Source organism: Haplochromis burtoni, unplaced genomic scaffold (genome assembly GCF_018398535.1).
Source record: "Haplochromis burtoni strain Fernald_Lab_line unplaced genomic scaffold, NCSU_Asbu1 Contig_49, whole genome shotgun sequence".
NCBI classification, from domain to species: domain Eukaryota; kingdom Metazoa; phylum Chordata; class Actinopteri; order Cichliformes; family Cichlidae; genus Haplochromis; species Haplochromis burtoni.
This window is the reverse complement of record NW_024582410.1, coordinates 318,177-342,400: the sequence shown is the minus strand read 5'-3', so window position 1 is coordinate 342,400 and position 24,224 is coordinate 318,177. Positions and strand designations below refer to the sequence as shown.

The 24,224-nt window shown below is 40.0% G+C and overlaps 3 protein-coding genes across 4 annotated transcripts; 2 read left to right on the top strand and 1 right to left on the bottom strand.

Moving 5' to 3' along the window:
• Positions 1-457: 457 nt before the first annotated feature.
• arfgap3 (ADP-ribosylation factor GTPase activating protein 3) lies at positions 458-12,516 on the top strand. Its single transcript, XM_005947545.3, has 16 exons — positions 458-641; positions 2,308-2,426; positions 4,076-4,148; positions 4,260-4,391; positions 4,586-4,660; positions 4,773-4,866; positions 4,963-5,022; positions 5,119-5,165; positions 5,782-5,933; positions 6,165-6,296; positions 6,413-6,538; positions 7,717-7,869; positions 8,384-8,510; positions 8,736-8,823; positions 10,410-10,534; positions 10,620-12,516. The coding sequence occupies exons 1-16, from the start codon at positions 573-575 to the stop codon at positions 10,635-10,637; spliced, it is 1,590 nt and encodes a 529-aa protein (XP_005947607.1). The 5' UTR covers positions 458-572; the 3' UTR covers positions 10,638-12,516.
• Positions 12,517-12,619: 103 nt separating this feature from the next.
• LOC102302329 (IKBKB interacting protein) lies at positions 12,620-18,582 on the top strand. Of its 2 annotated transcripts, XM_005947547.3 has the most exons (4): positions 12,620-13,931; positions 14,008-14,125; positions 17,447-17,668; positions 17,885-18,582. In XM_005947547.3, the coding sequence occupies exons 1-4, from the start codon at positions 13,726-13,728 to the stop codon at positions 18,449-18,451; spliced, it is 1,113 nt and encodes a 370-aa protein (XP_005947609.1). In that variant the 5' UTR covers positions 12,620-13,725; the 3' UTR covers positions 18,452-18,582. The 2 variants fall into 2 exon arrangements, with proteins under 2 accessions (XP_005947609.1, XP_005947608.1); XM_005947546.3 differs by lacking the exons at positions 17,447-17,668; positions 17,885-18,582 and adding an exon at positions 15,775-17,045 and having other exon boundaries at positions 12,622-13,931.
• A 1,610-nt stretch (positions 18,583-20,192) lies between these two features.
• On the bottom strand, positions 20,193-23,344 carry ckap4 (cytoskeleton associated protein 4). The gene is made up of 2 exons (XM_005947548.3): positions 22,905-23,344; positions 20,193-22,011 (listed from the first exon to the last, which is right to left on the bottom strand). The coding sequence occupies exons 1-2, from the start codon at positions 23,214-23,216 to the stop codon at positions 20,794-20,796; spliced, it is 1,530 nt and encodes a 509-aa protein (XP_005947610.1). The 5' UTR covers positions 23,217-23,344; the 3' UTR covers positions 20,193-20,793.
• Positions 23,345-24,224: the final 880 nt, after the last annotated feature.

The following is a 24,224-nucleotide window of genomic DNA, read 5'->3' as shown; positions in this document are numbered from 1 at the left end:
ACGTTCCCTGTAGGGGATGCCACAGCTGATAATCTGCCTCCATTTCACCTTACTCCTAGAATTCTCTCCTTATCATTAGTAATAATGATCATATTAATAATAAAAAGGTGCCACAAAAGACGGGAAATGACCTACCACATTCCAAAATAACAATAACTAGATTTGATTTGAGCTTTATTTCTTTTTCGGTTCAAATGATCCATTTTTCATGCATTTTTTTTTTTATTTTATTGAACTATTTTATCATATTTTAGTATTTTTTATTTAGTGTTATTGCATCTTATTTCAAGACACGTTATTAAAGTTATATTGTTCAGCGTTGTGTTTAATGTTTTGGCTGCGGTCACACAGAAATGCATGAAATTCGAAGATACGTAAGCTATCGCTTATATGATCTAAAACTACATTGCCAAGAAGCCTTTGCGACAATAACACGACCACGGATCATTTCCAGCCAATCAGCGTCCGCCCATGGTGTTCTCTTACTGACGTGTCGGGTTTAGTTCAGGGGAAAAACACGGGTCTGCTTTTGATGCTGTTCCTTTAACCGCCACACACCAACAGGTAGAAAAATGGCAGAACCCAGCAAGCAGGACATTTCTGTTATTTTCAAGCGACTTCGTTCCATCCCTACGAATAAGGTGAGAGTTAAATAAATACCAGAAAGACGGGTGTATTCTGGTGCACAAGGAAGTCCGCTGAACTAAATATCTGACACGTCGCACTTTATGGGAAACGCCACAGCTGGCTTCAGTTTGCGACCAATTTAACAGCTGTCTGACGTGTGTCATCTTTAGAATAAGTCGGGTTTAAAAAAAAAGTGTTTTTAAAACGTGCAGAAGCAAAATATCACAAAACTTAGAAATTGTAACCTGACGTGACGTTAGCAAACGGGCTGACAGCTAGCTAGCTACATTTTGACAGTTTACATTAGCCGTGTTTGTTTAAAGCTCAGTTTCTAAGGCCTTTTCTCGACTCGGGTCATGTAAAAGACAGAACAGACATCTTCAGGGACAAAGATGTGTTTGCGACTCGCTGCTGTAACTATTATCTGTTGATCTCATTGCTAAATTAACGCCACTTCACCAACAGCTGTTTGAGTCAGTAGCACAGTCTCCTGTTTACCCTCACAGCTGTTGCTTCGTGTAGTCGGACACTCTTCACGCTCTTGGCCTCCACCCGTGGACCATTCTACAACTGCGTTAATTTGAAAAGAATCTATGCATAAAATACTACAATACCAAATATAGTCCTGAGACAAAATGTAAATCCAGTTGTTGAAACAGTGGTTACGAAATATTTTATAAAACACGTCTTGATAACTTCCTTATAAGCAAATCGCGTGTTAAATATAACAAGCAAATTTCCAGCTTAGAAATCCACTTCTTCCAGATCCTTCTTCCTGTGTTTTTAAACATTTTGTTAACATCAGCATATTTTAAAGAACATTATGCTCTGTAAATTGTGTCCAACAACACATGTACGACCTAATTCGCCTTAGAAAGGAAGAGATAAAACAGTAAGATGACATGTCAAGTTGTACATGTGCCAACACCATGGGTAGACCAAAGGTCTGTCCTCTGACATATTTTTTTTATTTTTTTCAATTTTTTCTGACTAGTTAAGTGCATTGAGTGCATTAGTCTAACCAATACAACACTGTTACTCATATTACCAAAGGTTCAAAGTATCCTTTATTTATATGACCACATTTATCCCTAGATAGCATATTTTTCTGAGAAAACGCTAATAATAGCTATGATTTGCAACCCTGTTGACATACATATAAAATAAACATGTCAAAATCATGAAATATTATTAAACAACACTGCTGTGGTCCTGAGTATTTGTCACATTTATGTCATAACTGCAAATAAAAGTACTATATTTCAGCCACGTTAACTTATTTTATATTTTATTTATTTTATTTATATCTGTAATTTATATTTTATATTGTGATTTTTATCTGTACCATGATTTTACTGGAAAGCACTTTGGTGTACTTTGGTCTTTAAAATGTGCTATATAAATACATTTTGATTGATTGATTGAATCTTGTTTCTTAAAATCTCTTATTTTAACCAGGTTACCATATAATTTTTACTAAATAAAAAGTGCACCTTTGATGCCTGAACTGGCCATATCAATTTATTATTTGTTTTTATTACTTACATCAAATAAAATATCTTTAAATTATCTATATTTAAAAAAAAAATAGTCTTCTCCAGTTATAGAATGATCTGTCTCTTTTGTTAATATGAGGAATATCTCGTGTGTTTGTATATATTCTTGCTCTCTGTCCCTCAGGTTTGCTTTGACTGCGCAGCTAAGAACCCCAGCTGGGCCAGCATCACCTATGGGGTTTTTGTCTGTATAGATTGTTCTGGGACTCACAGGTCTCTGGGAGTGCACCTTTCATTTATTAGGTAAGTCAGAAATTATATATTTTCCTTGGAGTTGGAAGTAAATGGACTGGTGCTTATGTCAATGTGTGAATGAGGCTTGTTGTAAGAAAGTTCTCAAATACAGTAGAAAATGTACAAGTGTTTTTTATCTAACATCACACACTCCAATAGAAGCATTGGGATCTTTGGGTTCAAGTTTACTTTAACATGCAGACTAGAGGAGCGAGTTTGCAGACAGCCTCCTCTTCATCATGAGCCACAAGCACCTCTAACAAAATAATAAATCAAGAGTAAACAACAGTTCAGAAGTGTGTTCAATGGGAAGGTTGTGTTTGAGGATTAAACACTGAGAAGATTTACAGTGCGTTACTGACACCTGCTATGATGTATTGTTTGGAGATGTTGGGATTAACAAAAAGACAGGGGGCAGAGCTTCCAGATTTTCACTGGGAGTTACCAGGACATGCAAGACTAGAAAAGAGTACATCAGAGGGATGGCTCAGGCTGAGCGGTTTGAAGACAAAGTTAGAGAGGCAAGGCTGAGATAGTATGAAGATATGCAGCGCTGAACAAAGGATGCTGAAGATGAAGCTGCCCAATGGGAGGAAAAGAGGAAGAAAACAGAGAAGGTGTTGGTGAGCGTTGGTGTGACTTAAGAGGATCCCTGGGATAGGGTGAGATGGAGGCAGATGATTCGCTGTAGCCACCTCTTTGAAGTGAAAGTGGATGTGAATGATTATTTTTCCGTTTTTACAAACAAAAGTGCCTCGACTCCGCTGTTGCTGTAATTTTTTTTTTTTTTAATTAAATTGAGTTTAATAAAAAGTTTTTGGTTTTTTTGCAGTATAAGAAATTAGGATGTGAAAATATCAGCTCGTTAGGATAGTATTAAACCCTTTAAAAAATACAAGACAACAGCAGTCATAGAAATGAAAAGAAGATAAGATATGCACAGTGTTTTGATCAAATTCACTCTACCTTTTATAACCCAAACTGCAAAGATGTAGTGCAATATGGACTGAACAGCTCAGAAGTATACTCTCAGCCAAAAACAGGCCTTTGTAGGGTAACTAAGCATGACTGGTGTTCTTATTGTTAAGGCATAGGATTGTGTTACCTGTGTAATAAAAGTAAACTTTTAAAAAGATAAGCAATTTAAAAAAAAAAGAAGAAGAAAAAAATAAACTGTCATTTCAAATGACTACATTAAAAGTGTGTAATGTAATAGTAAAGCTATTGTAGGCTGCTTCCTTATTTTGCAAGCATTCACCACAGCAGGTAGCTTCACATGTTTGACTTGGCAGATTTTTATGCTGGATGCCCTTGCTGACCCCACCCCAAAGGGATTTATTTCTCCTCCTGGACTTGAACCAGGGATCTTTCACTTTTTGGGCGAATGTGTAAACTACGAGCAGTAATCCTGGATATACGGTACATTAATTGGACATAACAATCTCAAGAGACTTATTGTAATTTTGGATAAAAATAAATGACTTAAGCATCCAAAACAAATAAAACAGAATAAAGACGCTTCAGATACAGTGAAGGATAAGTGGAACAAAGGCAGCTCAAGCAAGGAGATGGGAGTGGATAGGGTTCTGTAACCTCAGGTGTATGTTTCTTTGTTCAAACACACATTCTTCAAACCCTGATCCTGTTGTGCCACACAGGTCCACCGAGCTGGATTTTAATTGGTCGTGGTTCCAGCTAAGATGTATGCAAGTTGGAGGCAACGCCAGCGCAGTGAGTAAAATATCAGCACACTATCATCCGGTTAAAACTCCAGCAGTGTGTGACACAAGTGTGATTCTACCTGTTTGCTTTCCTGTTTCTTATTTGACCTCTCGGTGTCAGATTGCATTTTTCAGTCAACATGGCTGCAGAGCCAATGCCGCCAATGCCAAGTACAACAGCCGGGCTGCACAGCTGTACAGAGAGAAGATAAAGACTTTAGCCACACAAGCAACCAGACGCCATGGCACTGAGGTAACACTGACAGGCTGGGTTACAGTCTGAAAACACCTCCACATTTCTCCTCAAGGGGGGCGGGGAGAAACCAACCTGGGGCTGAGAGATTAAATTTATTAAACACTGGCTTCCTGGGTATTACCCATATGCTTATCACACTTATAATAAACGCTCATATAATTGAATCATTTTACGGCTCTTGTTCTCCACAGCTGTGGCTGGACAGTCAGGCTCCTCTGTCTCCAACAGGCGACAAGCAGGTGGATTTCTTCAGTCTGCATACACAGGTATAAGTGTGTGGTTTCTTCAATTGGGATTTTGTCCAGAACTTTCCACAGATATGCTGCACAGCCTGACAGCGATTATTAATTTCACTACGTGTGTCTGTGTCCTGGCCAGGCTGTTCCTGAAAATCTGAACATGGCCAAAATGAGTCTGAGCCCCTCCGCATCAGAGAAGCTTTCAGAGCCAGAAAAAGATGAAGACCGTAATGGTATCTTTGTGTCATTGCTTAATAATCTGATTTATACTGACTCACTGCAGTTTTATATTAAAATAGTTTTGTGGCTCATCACATGTTTATCTTCAGGTAACTCAGAGGAGGGTCCCAATGTGGAAATGCTCAGTGTTTCACCAAAAGCAAACCCAGGTTTGAGTCAATACTGTGCATGTTTAGTTAACTCTACCTAAATGCCCGTAAAAGTCTGTCTAAATATTGACTTCACTCTGTCTGTTGTTTTCTCAGAGCCCTCTTCTCTTCTTAAGAAGAAGCCAGCAGGTGCCAAGAAAACAGTATGTATAAAGTTTTATATTGGTGTCATAATAAGTACAATAAAACTATTACTTAGGTTAAGGGAAGAGGGTAATATTCAGAGAAAAAATTCAAGTAGTATCTGAGATAAATTTTAAGACAAATAGAAAGCCACTCACGTTGTCTTACTTTACAAGCTTGGGTTAACCTGATCGTACTACACACCACAGCCACGTAGGGAGGGCCACATTTACACCCAAGTTAGGCAGTGCAGCAGTAGTCACTGCATACACACACATCACATGATTGACCTGAGGGGACACAAGAACAGGTAAATAAGGTGAATCACAACAACAGTAGGCACCATTTACTGCCAATAAAATTAATTATCTTTACACGTTTGTTTTAAATAATGAATTGGGGTCCCATTCCACATGTCCCTGCAGTTTGCACTGCCCTGCTGCCACACAGACCCATTTATAAGAGATTATAGTATAGTATTATGAGAGGTTGTTTTTTGTTTTCTGAATTTTCCTCTTTTAAAATGTGTTTTTAATCTTAGAGATTCTGAATGTTATCTCAGAATACAAGCTTCTACCCCAGCTCCGTTATCTGTTTTATTTGGTACATCATTGTAATGTGTATGTTTGTGTGCAGCTGGCCTCAAAGAAAGGCGGTCTGGGTGCTCAGAAGGTTAGCAACCAGAGCTTCTCGGAGCTCGAGAAGAAGGCGCAGGCTGCTGACAAAATCAGAGAGAAAGAGGAGAGCTTTGCTGGTGCCAAGAAGAACGTTACAACTGAGGAGTCCATGTAAGAATACCCATAGCTTTTTATTTCTTTTTCATTCCATCTTTCTTGTTGTAATCAATTAATCGGAAAGCGAATGTAACTTTGTGTCCTCTATGGCAAGATGAAATCCATGGCTCTTTCTTCTCTTTACCTCAGGAGAAAGGGGCTAAATCATGTATATTACTTAAGCTATGCACCACATTTGGCTCGTCTGTTTCCATCTCTGAGCTTACCTACTTTTTTTCTCCTCAGTGCTCCATCCATGCGGCTGGCCTACAAAGATTTTGAGCAGCAGAGGAAAATCGAAGAGCAGAAGCTGAAAGGACTAGAGGGGAAAAAGAAGGAACAGGCTGAGAGACTGGGCATGGGTCTGGGCATGAGGAGGTAAGACAAATTGAGAGTGAGGGGGGGACAAACCTCTAGTAGATTTAAGATTTTTTTTTTTCCCATTTTAATGTGTCTCACTGTCATTTTTACTCTTTCTTGGCTCTTCTCTGTAGTGGAGTTTCTCACTCTGTGATGTCAGACATGCACACCATCCAGCAGGACAATCCAATTGGAGCAAAGACCACCAAAGGACGGCGATTTATTGATGAAGATGACGATGAAGGGTCCTTCAGCTCTAGGTCAGATAAAGTTGATGTTGATAATATATAAAGAAAATGAAATCTTGATACTGTGTTAATAATATTACAGGTTTTTTTTTCCTTTTGAGTGAGACAGAGACGGGTATAACAGTAAAGCTGTAAGAAATATCAGTAGTGAAGGTAGATGAGTTTAATAGTTGGAGTTGACTATCCAAAGTAGTGGACAGTTGATAAGAGAGGTGAAGAAGAGAGTGCAGGCAGGGTGGAGTGGATGGAGATAAGTCTCAGTAATGATTTGTGACACCAAGTGTGAAAGGGAATGTTTACCAAATGATAGTGAGACCTGCTTTGATGTGTGGTTTGGAGATGTTGGCACTGACAAAAAGCCAAGCTGAAGATGTCAAGGTCTTCATTGGGAGTGAGCAGGGTGGACACGATTAGAAATGAGTACATCACAGGGACAGTTCAGTTTGAAAAGTTTGGAGATAAAGTCAGAGAGGCAATGCTCAGATGATTTGGACATGTGGGTATATTGGACAAAGGGTGCTGACTATGGAGTTGCCAGGCAGGAAGAAAAAGAGGAAGATCAAAAAAGAGGTTTACAGATGTAGTGAAGGAGGACATGCAGGGGGTCGATGTGATAGGTCAGATAGATGTTTGTTTTTTCTTAAAAAAATTACTGATGCAGTTTGATTAAAACATATAATATTCTAAATTATCATAAATAAAACTGAGTATGGTACAAAAATATATATGGTGTGTGAAAAATGTAGTAGCTCTTAATGATTAACAGTTGGGGAAACCTGAAGTAGCATTTGTTGTGAACATCCGTAGCCTTTTTAAACAGGAGTAATTCTTCTTGGTGCTCTTGCACTCAAATATATCAGTTATAGACGAATGAACAACTTGGCAAAGTTCATTCTTTCAATTCAGACTGTGTTGATATTGAACTATGTGTTGCAGAGCTCTTTGTTCTTTCTGTTTCTAATATTTCTTTATGTTCAGAGTCATTTTCAAGTTACAGGATTAATGTGGGATCTGTGAGCACTTCCCTGACACTGTAGCATGATGAATGGGAGTCTATAAATCTAACATTTGCATGCTAAACAATGTGCTGACTGTGTAAATTTGGGTATCTTAGTGTCAGCGTACTAGTAAAGTCCATTATCTCTCTTTTTGTTCCACCTTATATTGTTCTTGTTGGCTTCTTTCTTCAGGGTTCTGACTCGCTTTGAGGACCAAAGTGAAACCTCAGACAGTTTCTCTTCACGGTGGGGCGATGGAGATGATGGAAGAGGCTGGATGAAAGAGAGCAAGAAACCAGAGCCAGACTTTTTCTTGTCCTCCGCTATAACTTCATTTGATGACAGGTTGGTTGTTTAAACACAAAACTGAAGCTTTCTACATGTTTTTATGGTTAGGTTTAATGATTCAAAGCAAATTTTAGTTAAATACAACAATCAAAATTAACAGCAAATTAAGATAAGGGCTTTCTAGAATAAATCTGATTATGTTATCAAATAAAATAATCAGATTTATTCTATTTTATCAAATAAAATTACTAATTTACAGAAAGAAATTTTTTACACCTCAGCCGCAAAAGGCTGATGGGTGACATGCAATAACTCGAGAAGAAGGCAAAGTAGAACTTTCAAAATGATAGCATAAGTGCGTCTGCTAGCTGGCTGAGGTGTAGTGCTGGTGGTCATCAGTGTTTTTTAATTGTAGCTTAAGATACTTTTTACACAAAGGTAAGACTCTTCAGTCTTAAATATGTTTGGTGTAATTTAATTCAGCGTGTTCTTTTAAGATACACGAATTGTGCTTAAAGTACTTCTTCCTGTTGTCATATTATTATTTTTTTCTGTTGGTAACTGTTATCAGGCCCACAACCAGAAGGAAACCAGAAGCAGCAGCGCTCTCGGACACGGGAGAAGCTCGGAAAAAGTTTGGAGATGATGTAAAAGCCATCTCGTCTGATATGTACTTTGGAAAACAAGACAACTCTGAGGTATACAAGCACAACGTGGACACACATTCTAAACCGTGCTTTTCCTTTGATTTCATTTGGTGAATACTAGACTGGGAAATCACATTTAAAAACTGTCTGTATTTGTTCCTTGGAACTTGAGATAAGCCTGAACATTAGTTCCTGAAGGTCTTTAATTTAAATAGAGGTTCTTAAATGGTCAAACATAAAACTTGGTTGAAATTTTCAAAATTTTCTGTTGTTCAGTATGAAGCCAAAACCCGACTGGAGAGATTTTCTGCGAGTGCATCCATAAGTTCAGCCGATCTGTTTGATGATCCAAAGAAGCAGACTGGTAAGACATGACTGTCTCTTCTTTTCTTAGCGCTTGTATGTTGAGCCGCTCGGAGGAACATCTTAGTATGATTGTTTGTTTGTTTTTAATAAGATGCCCACTTGTGTGATTCTTTAAAGTTGGATTTAACAACCTGTTAACTGTGCACTTTTCTGATACATCTTCCAAACTCCAGGTAATTTTGTCAGTAATGAGTAGACAAACGCGCCACAAATTCAGCTGTGTTCTTAATTTTATTGGGGACTTCGGGTCACTGATTAATGCCGGTTGCTAAAACTGTATCATAAGAGAGAAACTGCACATGTTGGATGCTTGTTCCAGGCTTAGTTAGGTGGTGGTCACATTGAGAAGACAATCTTGGCCTATCCTACTTGGTGTTACACTGTTGGGTGGAATTTTAGGTGGAATGGAGGTTTTCCACCTAAAATTCCACCTGTCTGATGACCCTTGAATCTCTGCTAGAATAATTACATAATAAGTATTGAACTGTGATATAGGTTGTAATATAAAATATTATGCCCCTGAAATTATGAAAAGAAGTCTGACTTTTGAGTTTATTGTGAAGCTGTGCTGAAATTGTGAGTAATTTATCTCACATACACTGAAGTTTTGCACTAGCTCCAGAGTGATTAACCATACCGACTGTGCATACTGGTCGAACTGGTCTCAACCCTTGTACGTCAGAGGAAATCTAAATACCGTAAATTCTTTCATATGATCATGTGAAAAAGCAGGTTTCACAAGACTGAAAACATTAAATACACACTTACTGCTTCCACAGGCATTAAGAAGGTAAGTAGCCTCCAGGTGCTGCTAATCAAAGGCATTTGAGTAATTGATTTTGAGCAAGTGTGAACACCTCTGTGACAGCAGACGTTTTGTTTTCCTGTTCTGGAGCATTCGGGGTGAAAGATATCAGCAATGATCTTGAAGAAGCAATTGTGAGTGGAAGTCACTAGAAGGTCAGACCATTCAGGATTTGTAGCATTTTATTATTATTTTTAGTTTCTCTGTTTCTGACTCTACAGGCCTCAGCATGTTGGCATGTTAGATGTTAATGGTCATGACTGAACAAGTATAGTTTGTTTGGAAGGATTGCCAGTTTAGGATTGCAAAGTTGCATCTGAACAAACCACGAGACTTCTGGAACAATGTCCTTCATACAGATAAAACCCAAAGTAGGGATGTTTGTTTGGGGGGGCTTGCAGTCACAGAGACCCCCATGAATTCCTCTGTATACCAAAGTATTGTAGAGTCAAATGAGAGGCCATCTGTCCAAGAGATGAATCTTAAAAAAACTGGGTCATGCAGCAGGACGATGATCATATCACAGCATTGCTTTAACGAGCAGGCCAAAATTTCTCCACAACAATGTGAGAAACTTGTAAGATCATACAGGAAATGATTGCTTCAAGTTATTGCTGCTAAATGTGCTCAGCAGGCTACTGTACTTTGTTTTACACAGGACTGCAGAGAGTCTCCTGAAAACTGTCTTTTTCACATGACTGTACATGCGAGTGGCTTCTCCACGAGTCCTCGAGCTTTTTGTCTCTCTGTCTGCTTGACTTTTTGCCTCGTGTCCACAGCGAGTTCGTACCGTCTGAGCAACGTACTCCCCAGCGCTCCCGACATGTCGCAGCTCAAACATGGAGTGCGCTCAGTTGCAGGAAAACTTTCAGTCATGGCCAGCGGCGTAGTTAGCTCAATTCAGGTCAGTCAGATATATTCCAGCGTATGATAGAAGTTCATCAATAATGACGACTTCTCATGGTGCTTTTTTAATTTCCTTTTTTCAGGATCACTACAGTTCCTAAGTGAACATGTCGGATTCACCGTCCATAGGTATCTTCTGTTTGCCAGTTAGATGACATTTCTAGTGGGTGCTCATCGTGGGAGAGTTGGGAGGAAAATATAAATCAATGCTATGAGCAAGTCTGCAGAATGTACTTGTATATTGTATATCTATATCTAGTTTTTTATTAGATGATGTATATACATAGTCGTAGTCTTTGGGATCAAATCAAGATGAGCAGAGCACAATATTTTTCGGTGGAATTATTTTCCCCCTGCAAACACCTTGAAGGAAGATATTTGTGTACATACAGCTATGAAGAATATTCAGCCTGCATTATGTTAAGTTTGCTTTGAGCTTCGGGGTTTTACATATATAGAAATGCTGTATGTAGCAGTCTGAGGAGCTAGGAGGGCTATCCGTTTGATTCCTTTACCTCCGTAAGTACTTAATTCAGTAACTCACTCATCACGTGCACTTTGTAGTGTTGTTTTTGTGCTTTTTGTTTTTTTGTGCCCCTTCATGCAGGGTTGAAAGTGTCCTTTCTGTCCCCAAAGTGCACTTACATTTGCTCTTCCAAAGGCAGGACCAAAAGCTGATTTAAAACAGAGGCCTTGGGGCAACAGATATACTTTTAGTAAGAGTACTGTAAGTTATGTAAACTGATGCGTCACTAGCACATAAGTGTCATTATCCTGTGAGTCGCAATTTGTTGTTGTTGTTGTTGTTGTTTTGGAAGTCATGCAGAAATGCTTATAAAAAAGGAATGTGATATGTCAAAGTTTTAAGGAGTAAAAAAACAATTATTATAAGATATAAATATTTCTTTAAAACAACAAATGAGCTTCGTAAAAGCTCCAGTTGCATAGAATTAGATGCTATGAAGAATTCAGTCATCATTTTAAGAAGTAATTTTTGTTAGATTATTGTTTTTTTTAATGTTCTTGAAATAAATGCCTAATCATCTTGGTAAATCTCTAAATTGTACACTTAGTATGGCCCTTGGATCGCCTCTATAAAACTTGAAGGATTTCTTGATGTGCTGAGACCTTTTATGTAGCTTTCAGGCCTCGTTTCCACTTTAAAAGAACAATGTGAATGATCCCTTTAAAACCATCAGTTATTTTTTTCTGTTACTTTAACTGCCATCATAAAAGGTTTTAACTTTATATATGCTATTGTTTCTAAACACAGTAGAACTACAGGCAGTGCTTGAGTTAGATTTGATATCTGTTCAGAGTAAAGCTTGCGCTTTTGCCTTTTTTTCTGTCCTTTATCATTGTGCAAAGTTAAAGGGACTAATTAAAGCCCGGACTCCGTCATAATAGTACAGACTAATTTCTGAGAAGCTGGAACATCCCAGGAGTTTGATTTGACATGTTCAAATATGAAACACTAAAGAGGTTCTTAAATGGTCAAATATATTTTTGTTTTTTGGGTTTTGTTTTTTAATTCCCATCAGTAAATGCCCTAGTCCGGAGATCTTTGATTTACACACCTTCTTGTTGTCTCAATCTAGGTATCTTTTGCACATGTGTTGGAAATTGTGTGTAACAGCTTTTACTTGGGGGCAAAAACTAGAGTGCAACCAAGTCGGCATATATGTTTTGTAAGATTGTGTCTCTGCCGTTCTATATTGTTACATGTAGGAGCTTGTATAAGCTGCATGGCCCTTGTAGCCCTCAAAATAAATATGTCAACACATCCTGAATATGAGATGGATTAAGAAACTTGTTTATTAAAACTCTAGTCCGCTGTGAACTGCTACATACAATCTTGTATAGGGGTTTTTCATTAATGAAAAAACTTACAGATAGATTTTGACCATTTTTGACACTCAAAATGTAAGTACGACTTTTGGGAATATGCCAAATAAAATAAATAAATGGTTTGTGCTTAAACTTTTACTGTCTTCATTATTTGTGTAAATGTGTCCGTGGTCCGTGTGCCTGCAAACTTTTTTTTTTTTTTTTTTTTTTTTTTTTTTTTTTTAGATTTAAGTGGGATTTGTTTTTTCTTTTTAAGACTTCTTATTCACAGTACTGTGCAAAACTCTTAAACATCCAAGAACCCAGCCTGAATCTTTGAAAATGCCAATGACAGCACAGTTTGACAGGCATAAAATATTTTTGCATTAACAAGATGATTCTCAAAGAGCTATTGGCAGAAAACCTTTATCATCAGGGTGAGTAGTGTGCCCTAAAAAAACTGGAGGACCTGAGAGATGCATCTGGCCCTTCTATTGTCCCACCCACTCAATTTTCCCTTACCTACTGTACTTCCGTATCTTTTGTAAATTTCAGTGTTTCATGCAATTGATGCATTCATTTCCAATTTTTCTCTATAAAAATATAAAAGACTAAAGGGTGGCTCAAGACCTTTGCGTGTTTTTATTGGGCAAATATCACTTCGTTAAAAGTCAATAGTATAAACCAGATAAAAGCAGCAGTTCTCGCTTTAAAAAGCTGAAACGTGATCTCGTCTTTTTGATAAATATCTTAAATAATCAGTGAAAATTTAAAATTATATCAGTAAAGTTCTCTTCCGCATCGGACAGTCTATCAAATGTTGATCTACTTCTGCAGACATTAATCCACTTTGCCCAATTTCAGAGCAAATTCTGGCAACCGCTTACGTGGCCGGTTGTTGCGTTGATAGTCGTGCGGTCATTGTCGGAAATTTGATGCAAAATCAAACAACACTGCTAAACCTGGCGAAAAGTTGCTTAATTTAAAGGTTTCATCACGAACAAATAATCAGTTACTGGAGTAAAATGTTTCTCTTTGTGTTTATAGCATTTAAACAACTAAAAGCGTTGGTGCTTTTAACTAGTTAAACATTACAGTATTAATATTTACGAGCTTACGAAGCACCCCTTGAAGGTCGCATTTTTCCAAGGAACAGGGGTAAAGAAAAAGTCCTTTTAAAGCGCCAACACACGCACACTCAGTCCGTTATTTTTTGCGTTTTTGAAGTTGATTTCTACATTATGAACTTCTCTCTAAAACAGGAGTCTTGTTTTTCTGTGCAAGGTAACAAACTCTGGTAAGCCCGTTTAACTCTCTAAATAGGCTATAAAAAGATAACCAGCGGTTTATTACTGCGCTAAAATGCCTACTGAACTAAAGCAGAGGAGGAAGACGCAGGCACAGAAGCAAAGCGATGAACCATCAGAAGGCTCAAACGGGAAAGAAGAAACGCAGAAAGTGAAGACTGAAGCAGGAGACAAGACAGGAGTGAACAAAACGTCCTCGGGCCTGGACATTAGAAGTGTAATGTGCTTGTTGTCGCTCGCAGCTTGCGGGGCTCTGAGCTGGTAAGTCCACATATTAGTATTAACGCTTTCTTCAGAACTACAGAGGACTTCTCTCTGAAGGTTTTCTGACTTTCAGGTTGGTGCTGCAGCAGAATGAGAAGTTTTCCCAGATTGAGGAAAAATACAGATCTCTACACGGAAAAACTTCCAGTCTGTTCGACATGGAGGAGGAGATTGTCAGAGTTTCCAAAAAGGTACGTTTGATTGACTGTGGAGCAGATCCAACGTGTTTGGACCATGAATCTGCAAATTTTGATGGGTGTGAATGTCAAATACTTAGCGATCTTTAAATATTTAGCCCGACGATAAAGAGTGTAATTCCCCTAGAATTAAATCGATTTTAAGTGTATTTTACATGAAATTACGATGTAATTATGTATCTATAAATATTTACTGCTAGATACAGTAGGATAAGGGTGTAATAATGTTTTTAGGCAAGAAGAAATAATTATACTGTAAGTATCAGCGTAACTACTTTTAAGTAGTGCTAACTCCAGGTATTTCACAGGAAAGAAGAAATCATTGAGTTTTATGTCATTTTAAGTTGCGCCCAAGTAATTTTAAATAGCCCATAAGTAATTTTAAGTAGTTTATAGCTTGTATGTTAACATGTATTTTAGAGAAGATGTAATTAGAAGTTATTATACTGTAAGTACTATGTGTAGGTACGTTTAAGTAGGACAGCACTTCAGATATTTTACAGGAAATAATAACTTGGTTTTAAGTAATTTTAAGGTTTAAGGAAGTTATGCATTACTGAAAATTAGTTACAGTGTAATTATTTATTGGCTCCTGTAAAAACGTGAACTGTTGCCCCTTATTCTACTGTATCTAGTAGGTATTTGTAGGCAATTATTAATACTTTGGATAAAATAGATTTTATTTGAGCGGAACTGCTTTTTAACCACACACTGTATTATAAAACCCTACCTTTTTTTTTCACTGGACTCTATGGCTACCAGATGTTCTTTATTTCAACATAGAATTTAGTTCTTTGGGCAAAACAAATAAACTTAACAATGATTGTGTTGTATTGGGTTGCTTAAGGAAAGCTGTGAGACAAATATTCCAAAATCTGGACACATAAAATCCAATGTGTCTGTTCACCTAAATTCCATTTGAGATTATTGCATTTCAGCCCATTTGAATTTAAGTTTAGCAAAGAAAAAGTGTTTTCTTATTATATTTTATTTATTTTATATATATTTTGTTTAACCTCAAGGGAGGGGAAAACTATGGTTACATTTTTTGCAGAATTAAACTTGCTTAGTCTTTGCATTTCTTGAGAAATTCTGGGTTTTTTTTACTCACCTCAAACATATGCAACTAACTTTAAGCATCAAGTCAGAAAGGATGCTGCTATACCTTTTGTAAATTCCTATGTTTTAAAAACACCTTAAAACCTTCCAATATTACCCAAAGTCAATGACAGAGCAGAAACAACTGCTTTGATTTTTCTTTGTTTAAAAGATGTCACCTGAATTTGAACCAGGACCTGTATTCTCATGTGATACTGATTTGAACCACAAGATGGTGCAGCAAGCCTTTATTTACCAAAGCAAGTCATTAGGGGTGCATTGTTATTTACAATTATGGGCACTTCTGAAAACATGAAGTCCACCCAATGTCAAATACTGCCCCCTGGTGTTGAAAGATTTATATAACTACAGGGATAATTACAAAAAGTACCTTTAAGTTAAAGAAAGGGAGAAAAAAAACTATCTTCATGAATTTAATTCTTTTAAAGTTGAGTTATAAGTGCACCACTTTGTGTATTATATGAATACTGCGGATCATAGAGCTCCCACAGAAACAGCACTCCTGTTTTGTGTTGCGGCTGCAGCTTGCCGCCTCTGAGGGTGAGCTACAGGATGCGGTCTCCACCATCTCCCTGGTGACAAAACTCCAGCAGGACATCTCCACCCTCCATGCTGCTGTCACGACAATACAGGCTGATGAAAGCTCTGCCTCCCGTGATCTGGAGAAGGTCAACGCCCACTTCCTCAACGTGACCCAGACGTGGCAAGAGAGTCTGGCAGCCATCACCACCGATCTCACCTCACTCAAGGCCGAGTCCAGGGACACTCATGCAGGAGCCACAGAGCGGGTGAATGAAGCCGAGCGGAGAATCCGTTCACTGGCGGAGAGGCTGGAGGAGCTCAAGGACAGCACAAAGAGGAACGCCCGAGCTCTGGAGCGCACAGAGGAGGACGACGTCAAGCGAGCGCAGGATCAGCTGGATTGGAACACCAAGCAGATCCACAAGCTGGAGGAGCAGATCGGCATCCTGAACAAGAGGGAGGCCGAGCTAAGCTCTCAGCTCCAGGAGCACATTCCCCGTGCGAGGGCCTGCGAAGAGCATCTGCCGGAGGTAGAAGAGGCGGTGCGCTCCATCCTCAAACTGGGTGGAGATCTGAGCGGGATGGAGAAGAGGCTGGAGGAGGTGACCTTGCAGGTGTTCGGCACTGAGGACAGCATGCTGAAAGCAACAAATGAAATCCTCGAGATCAGACAGGAGCTGGACACCCTGCAGGCTCAAAACAGCATCATGAAGATGAAAAATGAGTTGTCCGTGGTTAAAGAGGCGGTCCGTGAACTCACCATGGTGTTGAGGGAAAGTGGGGTTGACAGCCAAATGAACTCTGACGCTCTGGAGGAAGTGGAATGGAATGAGGAGGAGGAAGAGTGGGAGAAAGATGAAGAGGATAAATTGACCGAGCCTTTTCTTGATGACCTCACGGAATGATGTCATTGTTGTTGTTTTTTTGTCCACTAGGAAAAATGAGTAGGAATGTCCTGTTTAACTGTAGGCTGTAAACCCCTTAAGTTGAGTTTAGTAGTATCTCTGTAAACTTTGTACCTCACTTTAATGTCAGAAAACTAGCCTGATGTCAACACGAGCTCATTAAAACACTGCACTGTATTACAGAAGTCGGATACATGTACCTTTGTGCACCATTTTATTAAATATGCCCGACTACTCTCAAGGTATCCATATGCACTGATATAGTTTTAAAGCATTAAATGTGCCAGTCTTTGTTCAGTCTTCTCTGTTTTTCTCTATTTTATTCAAATGTAAACTGGATATGTTTTAGGTTTTAAAGTTTTGATTGAGAACAAAGCAGTTTCATATCACCACCTTTGATGCAAGGTCGTCATTGTTGACCATTTTCTTTGCACGTTTTTGTTGTTTAAACAGCAAAAGATCCCCTGATCAGTTGGAAACAAGCAATAATGAACAGGGTCAATAAAATTTCTAAGTGTTAGATTAGATTTTAAACAGAAGAAGCTTTGCAAATATCAAGACAATCCACATATTTGAATGTCACGTTTCCATCTTGTTCTTGTGTCACCTGTTGTGTCACTAAGCTTATTTAATAAAAAAATCTTTTTTTTGTTTTTACAGAACAATGTCTGATTTGTTTTTTCCTCTCAGTGAATCGTCTTCTGTCCTGAGGTGTTTGGGTTTTTTTTTTCCATTGGGGAAAAAACATGTCCTGTACCACCTGTTTCAGTGTGAGAGCGTCCAGCTGATGCTAGAGAGTCTCGGGGGTCAGCGTGGGGCTCTGAAGTCTCAGCTGGAGGGTTTGGAGCAGGATGTAGCTCGGCTGAAGGAGTGGGCTACTGGCTTGACTGAGAAGAGGGCTCAGCTTCAGAGCAGCTTGACTTCACTGAGAGAAGCTGTGGGTCAGATCGAAGCACGGACATCGACCATCACAAAGGACTTTACCAGCAAGGTTATTGATGATGTTATTGATGTCACGCCTTTTCTTTTTCTAGAGTGCAAGTGTATGTGGGTAGAGATTAATCATATTGATAGCAACTCTGGTATCGGTATCTGATTAATACTAGACTAAATACTTACACAGTGCTGTGCAATAATGCAAAGGCCTTACAAAAAAAGCTTTCTTAGTGCTGTTTCAAACATTTCTTTTTTCCCTATGGCCATCTAGGTGTCGTCAGTGAGGACAGATGTGCGCAGGATGGATGGCCTGCACTCTGAGGTGGAGTCTCTGCTGACTCAGGTGGGCGAGCTTGAAGACGAGGCTGCTCGGGTGGAGCACAGCATGGTGAAACGCATCGGGGATGTGCTGGCCAGCAGCATCGATCGAGTTTCCAACCTCCGATCCGCATCTGAACGCAATTCTCAGGCCATAGAGCAGCTCCGCAGACGCATCCCTGAACTCGCCAGCGCCGACGAGCAGATCTCGGAGCGCTTGGTGGAGCTAGAGAGCGGCCGGGCCCGCGTGATAAGAACGGTGACCTTTGCCAGCGACCTTAAACCAAAGGTGGCTAATATTAGGAGAGACTTTGGCGCGTTTGAGCCCCAGTTGTCAGACCTGACTCTTCGGATAGGACGATTAGCAAAAGATCTCATGGAAAGAGAGAGAGAGATCGCTGAGCTTCGACAGACATTAAGCAACCTCACTGCAGTCGAGGGAGATTTGAGCGTCACAAGTAAACAGGTCAACGAGATAGCTGATATAACAGACATTGGAGAGATACACAAGCCAACATGAAAAACAAACCGACACCGGCTTCAATTCATCGATTTAACCCGATTACCTGTCATACTGCTGTTTTAGAACAAGAACAAATACTGAAATAAATCTGTTTTTTATTACGAATAAAACAAATGTGAGCATCTGAACACCCTTGAAGCAATCACTATGATCTGAGGCTGTCAGCTTTTCTAAATGGCGTAATATGATCTGGACCTCGAGGATGAAGATTTGATCGCTTTATTGTTTTTCTTTGCCTGGCTCCATCTAAATGTGTCAGTTTCATTACTTACCAAGTCAAGAATCCCCAGTAAAACAAATACAACTGCATGAAAAGTTTGCTGGTTTTGCCCCCCACAAGAAGTTTCACTTGCACAACTCTCTTTTTTACCTGCACAATTCTCTCATACATTTCCATCGGGTTTCATGCCATGTGCGATGGCTTCTCCTCCTCCTTCTATAATCTCCCTGATATTCAGTATGGGCCACATAATACTAGCTTTAGGGGATACAGTAGCTTGACATTTTGAGGAATGTGCCTATTCGCGTTCCAGCAGAGCTCTGCAGAATCTCTCTCGTGTCTCCAGGGTATATGTGAATTACTGAGTTATAGCTCCAGTTATTGGTTCTGACCAGCCCTGTCACCGATTGCAAGTAGCCACGACAATAAAACCACCTGCCACATATTGTTTGGATCCCCCTCTTCAAACCAGAAAAGCTCTGACTTGTCAAAGCTGGACAAAGGACCTCAGTGGGACCCCTGGCTCCAGTGACCTGCAGGGTGCTTGTTCGGTTTATCTCACAGATGCTCGATCGGTTAAAGTTCTGTGGAAATCGGAGGCCTTAGAAGCTGTGTCATTCTTCTCTATTCATTTATTGCGCTTCCTCTTTATAGTTTTAACTGTCAATTAACTAATAATTACTGCAGTTTTTAATCCTCTCCAGTCCAGCCTCCCATTAAAGTCAAAGTGCTATATTATGATTTTGGACTTGCTTCACACCCCCTCGGTTCATCCTTTGAAATAAGCCATTTTAGATCCCTTTCTTTTTCCCTTTAACCCACCAACATCGGGTTTAAGTGAATTAGCTACCCTAACTGACATGATGCAAAGCCAGTAAATAAGGAAAGGATTGAACTGTTAATCAACCACTTTCATGGCTTATTCTGTAGTAGTATAAGTGATGCAGATATCCCAATGTACAAGAATTTGGTGTGAGTACTGCACTACTAGTGTCTTATGAATGCCAGAAAAAAAGGTTTTCCAACTTAAAAAGATTTTATAAAGCGATGATCTTTCAGTGCCAATGGTTTTAATGTTGTGTCTGATTAGTTTGGCAGTCCATGACCCTTTTTTAATGTTTGGATAATATCTTACTGACATCACTCCCCACGCATCAGTTCTTCTTACAGCTTTTACTTAACACATTGTCCTAAATCGTCTTACCTTTACCATTAAAGTGCTACAGACTTGGAAATCCAGTTTGTCACTAGAGATATGCAGTACATGAGTGTTTCCTGATGTACTCTCTAGATTACTTAAATAGTTTATTGATGTCCAAATGCCTTAAACCAAAACAGATAGCTTTGAAGTATTCCAATGAAGTGGTCACCCAACCACAGCTTTAGCTGTTGCTGAAGGAAGCGCCTTCCTATGGAACACTTGGTAAAGAGGCAAAACTATTTTTCACTTGTATAAAGAGTTCAGCATCTGGTATTTATTCATTAAGAGGTGAAAAATCGTTGCCTGGACTCCACAGCCTTGTTACATATTATTAATAACACGATGCTGAAGTTATAAATAATGTAGCGAAGACGGATTATGATTTTTCCCCTCTCCCCATCAGCCACTGGGTAAATCATGTCTCTTATTTTTTCATTCCCGCCCTTCCTGTCAATACATTACCCATGATGTAATGAACCAAAGTAAGAAATCATTTTATCACGTAGTTCACACCCAGAAATAATTCTTCACAATTTTGAGTTAACAAGGTTTTTTTTAATTCTTAAAAAACAAAAAAAACAAAGTGAATAAAAACGGGGTGCTCAAAATGAGCTCATTGATCCACTAGAAAGATTAAAAAACAGCCAACTGGCACAAAAACGGTGAGTTTGAAAAAAAGAAAAAAATAGAAAAGTACAGTGCAGAATGAGTGTGGATTCACAGATGAGCAGTCCGTCTCTGCCTCTCTCACTCCTGCTCTAACTGTCCTCATGTTCTTTTCTAGTGTGCAACTTCATGGCATCAACCATCAACTCTGAAAAACCTTTCTTTTTAAAACTAGGAAAAGCTTGTCACCCGTTTGGATTCATTATTGACCCTGTTGTTGCATGTTTTGACATCCCGATGGGACATTGCTAACTACTCCTCCGTGATGTCGGGCTGTTCAGACAGGCCTGCCAGTGACTCTGTGGTCTTCTGCAGGGCTTGCTGCAGGGCAGCGATAGCCTGATCGTGGCCTTCTAGCTTGGCTGCTTTGCCTTCCAAACCAGCTACCATGTCTCTTAAGTTCTCCAGCTGCTCGGGCTTCATCCTGCTGCTGTTGTCCTCCAAAGCAGCGAGCCTCCTCTCCAGGTCCTCCACCTGCTCACCCAGGCTGGAGTCTGCTGAAGGTAACTCTGTCTTGTCTCCTTCTAGAGCAGCTATACTAGACTGGAGATCCTCCAAACTGCTCTTCACTGCCTCCAGTTCTTGCTCCAAATTAGTTTTAATGTCCTCCACAGTTTTCCCCTGTGCAGCCAGACTGCTCTCATGTGCATCATGCTTGTCAAGCAGCGATTGTACTTTGGAGTTGATGTCTGACACTGAGGCAGACATTGAAACTACGTTCTCCTCCGATGCTTTGACTCTGGCTGCAAGGTCATCAGTTCTCAGCAGGGCCTGAGTAGCTGCTTCATTCACTTGCTCCTCCACATTACGAACAGCATCGGCAAACTGCTCCATGCCACTCTCTAGCATCACAGCCTTGTCCTTCAGAGCCTGAAGCGAAGCCTCGGTTGAAGACAGAGACTCCCTCAGATTCCCAGTGGTGTCTTGCATCACTTTCCTCACTGTCTCAATTTCCTGAGACACTGAGGCCACCTCTCGGTTGCGAGTCTGGAGCTCTTCCCTCACTGCACTGATCTGCTGTCTGAGGGAATCACCTGACGAGTCAGCTGCATCTTTGGCTGTTTTAATTTCAGCTACAGCATCAACAATGGCCGACAGCTCTTGTTTGATGAGAGCGGGGTCTTCGATGTCACCCAGGCGGGCTTTAAGATCAGCCAGCTGGCTCTGCGCCTCACTCTGAGCTTCAGTGAACTCTGCAACGCTGGCTTTAATGGACTGGCTGGCCTCAGCTAAGCGCTCCTCAATAGTCTTCTCCAGAGAGGAGAAGTCTTTCTCTCGAGCCTCCTTCACGTCATTGATACCCTCTGAAAGGTCCCTGAGTAGATCATTCTGGAGCCTCTGAAGGGCCTCCTCCACTCTCCTCGTCTCCACCTCGGCTCTCTTCATTCGACTGATGGCCCCCTCCATCTCCACCCGTGTGATCCCCAGAGATGACTCCAGTCCATCCACAACACCCCTCAGAGACTCCACCTTTATAAAGAACATTGGAAACACAAAGACAAATTTTACTCACACTATTTTCTCGCATTTAGATGTTGTTAGATTTCACAGTCTACAGCCGTGCAAATGAAGCTCAAATTCAAAGTATAAAAATGAAATCTCTACAAGGTTGAAAAGATGGTGCAGGAATTTTTCAGTTTCTCAGTATTGTTATTCCTTGAACTGTATCGGAGCTTCACAGTGTAAGATAATCTTATACTGGGGCTCAGTGCAGTCCCTTGCTTCTAAAGGCCACACATCCTTTTTACACAGTTTGCTTCTGATTTATCAATCCTAGCAAACAGAAGGTTTGCAGTGGGCTGCTTTTATGTGCCTGAGATGAATCCTGTCTCCTCTCTCTTTTTGGTATCATTCAGATCAAGCACAAGAAGAAATGATATATGAAACAAGCCTTTTACGGAGTCTCAGTCTCCACTTTAACAGCCTAGATATGAATTTGAATTTTTTAGCAGGGCTGATTTCTGGAAAAGATATTGCCACCTCATGTTCTTTGTGAAGCAAGAGAAAGCTGAATCTCTGCATTAATGACTGACCTTGTGAATCCATCCTAATCTGCCTTGTCCAGCTTTGCAATCAGAAACGACTTGTTCTCATTCAAAGAAACCCGCGATAAAGAAATTCATAATACTGTAGATGACGTATTATTGAGTGGGTCTGAAATTTTATTACCCACTCACATTTTAGAGCTCACAAACACAGACTCCTAGAGTACATGAAGTAAAACCACATTATCCACGTCTATATACGTGCATACGCGTTTATTATAAGGCGATGCTTCCTTTTAGAGTTCTGGAAAATACCTGGATAAAAGAAAAGTGGCGTTTAGAAGTTCTATCCATTGATTCGTATTCTTTCCTACCTACCTGTTGAACGACACTTTCCACTTTGCCGCTCAGTTCTGCGCTTTGCCGTGCGCTCTCCTCGTGTTTTGCGCTCGTCTGGCGGATTTCATCCAGCGCTTGCTGTACGTGAAAAGCAGCGAACCCTGCAGCACCTATTAACGCCACATAAAACACCGTGGTCACAAGAAGACTCAGGCAGCTGCCTGGCCGTGGCGACCCCTGAGGTCCGGGGGCACTCGCTCCGTTGTGGCTGCTCTTTTGGGTTTTCTTCGGCGCATCTTCTTGGCTGGATGCGGCGCTCTTGTCGCTATTCTTTGGCTTTTTCGCAGTCATGGTTAGCGGGAGCTTTGAGACGTGTGTGAGAGAGAGGGCTGCTAGTTTTGCAGTCGTGGATGGAGAGGCTTTTCAGTCCAGTCCCACTGACTGGACCAGCAGCGTATCAGTGAGCGCTTCGTGTCTTTCCCCGGGGGGGCTTTTGCGCTGAGGTATGCGGATGGGGGTTGTCCCATGCCCAACTCCAGGCTCTGAATGGGTCTTGTCCGGTGACATAAAACACTAGGAAGCAATGAATGATTAGTGGGCTGCTGCACTTATAGTAAATTTTTATATTAGGCATGTTTTTATCTTTGCATCACGTGTGATAATCGCATAAAGACAGATTTATATAGGTGTGTCATACTCTCATCATTTGCAGAAAAACTGTGACTTTTTAATAACGTGAAGGGGAGAGAAGAAGAAAAGATTTATCAAAGTGTCAGTCGGTGTGCCATCCACACACTTTTGTCTCTATTATTCTTACAAATTTCCCCTAATGCTGTTTTTTTTTCTTTCTTTCTGCTGATGCAAACTTTCTGCACACAGTTCAGTGAAGCAGCGCAGCGCAGGGAGGGGCACTTTCTGCCCTTCCAGTTTGCTCCTCCTTTCATACGTGGCAGCTGAAGTTTTGGCACGGCAGCAAATCACGTACTGTACACGTTCGCGCAGAGAAGAGACATCAGAAAAGTCACAGAGTCCGTGTGCAAATGTCAAAGTCAGTAAACGCATTATAAAGGTGAATAAATCACCAACAGTTCAGTGGTCTTAGTGATCTTTGTGGCATCGTTAAGTACTCATTCATGGTATATATTTTAATAATGTTGTCATTTTATTCTTTAGGGCTTTTTAATCTGCATCTTTACTGATAGACTTTTATTTTATTTCTGGATTTTGTTCTTTAAACCACATAACGAAAACGTTCTGAGACAGAATATTAGTAATTTTCTGCCCCCTTTCTTAAAAAAAGACGTAAAAAACGACGAAATGGTCACATTCTCGGTTTGAACACTAGATGTCGCTAAGAGA

What these genes read in the sequence shown, in the direction of transcription:
- arfgap3 (XM_005947545.3), top strand. Translation starts at nt 573, where the DNA reads ATGGCAGAACCCAGCAAGCAGGACATTTCTGTTATTTTCAAGCGACTT. An exon ending in TCTTCAGTCTGCATACACAG is followed by an intron (nt 4,661 to 4,772) that starts GTATAAGTGTGT and finishes TGTCCTGGCCAG; the next exon opens with GCTGTTCCTGAAAATCTGAA. An exon ending in GAAGGGTCCTTCAGCTCTAG is followed by an intron (nt 6,539 to 7,716) that starts GTCAGATAAAGT and finishes TTCTTTCTTCAG; the next exon opens with GGTTCTGACTCGCTTTGAGG.
- LOC102302329 (XM_005947546.3), top strand. Translation starts at nt 13,726, where the DNA reads ATGCCTACTGAACTAAAGCAGAGGAGGAAGACGCAGGCACAGAAGCAA. An exon ending in GCTTGCGGGGCTCTGAGCTG is followed by an intron (nt 13,932 to 14,007) that starts GTAAGTCCACAT and finishes TCTGACTTTCAG; the next exon opens with GTTGGTGCTGCAGCAGAATG. An exon ending in TTGTCAGAGTTTCCAAAAAG is followed by an intron (nt 14,126 to 15,774) that starts GTACGTTTGATT and finishes TTGCGGCTGCAG; the next exon opens with CTTGCCGCCTCTGAGGGTGA.
- ckap4 (XM_005947548.3), bottom strand. Translation starts at nt 23,216, where the DNA reads ATGACTGCGAAAAAGCCAAAGAATAGCGACAAGAGCGCCGCATCCAGC. An exon ending in TGGAAAGTGTCGTTCAACAG is followed by an intron (nt 22,012 to 22,904) that starts GTAGGTAGGAAA and finishes TTCTTTATAAAG; the next exon opens with GTGGAGTCTCTGAGGGGTGT.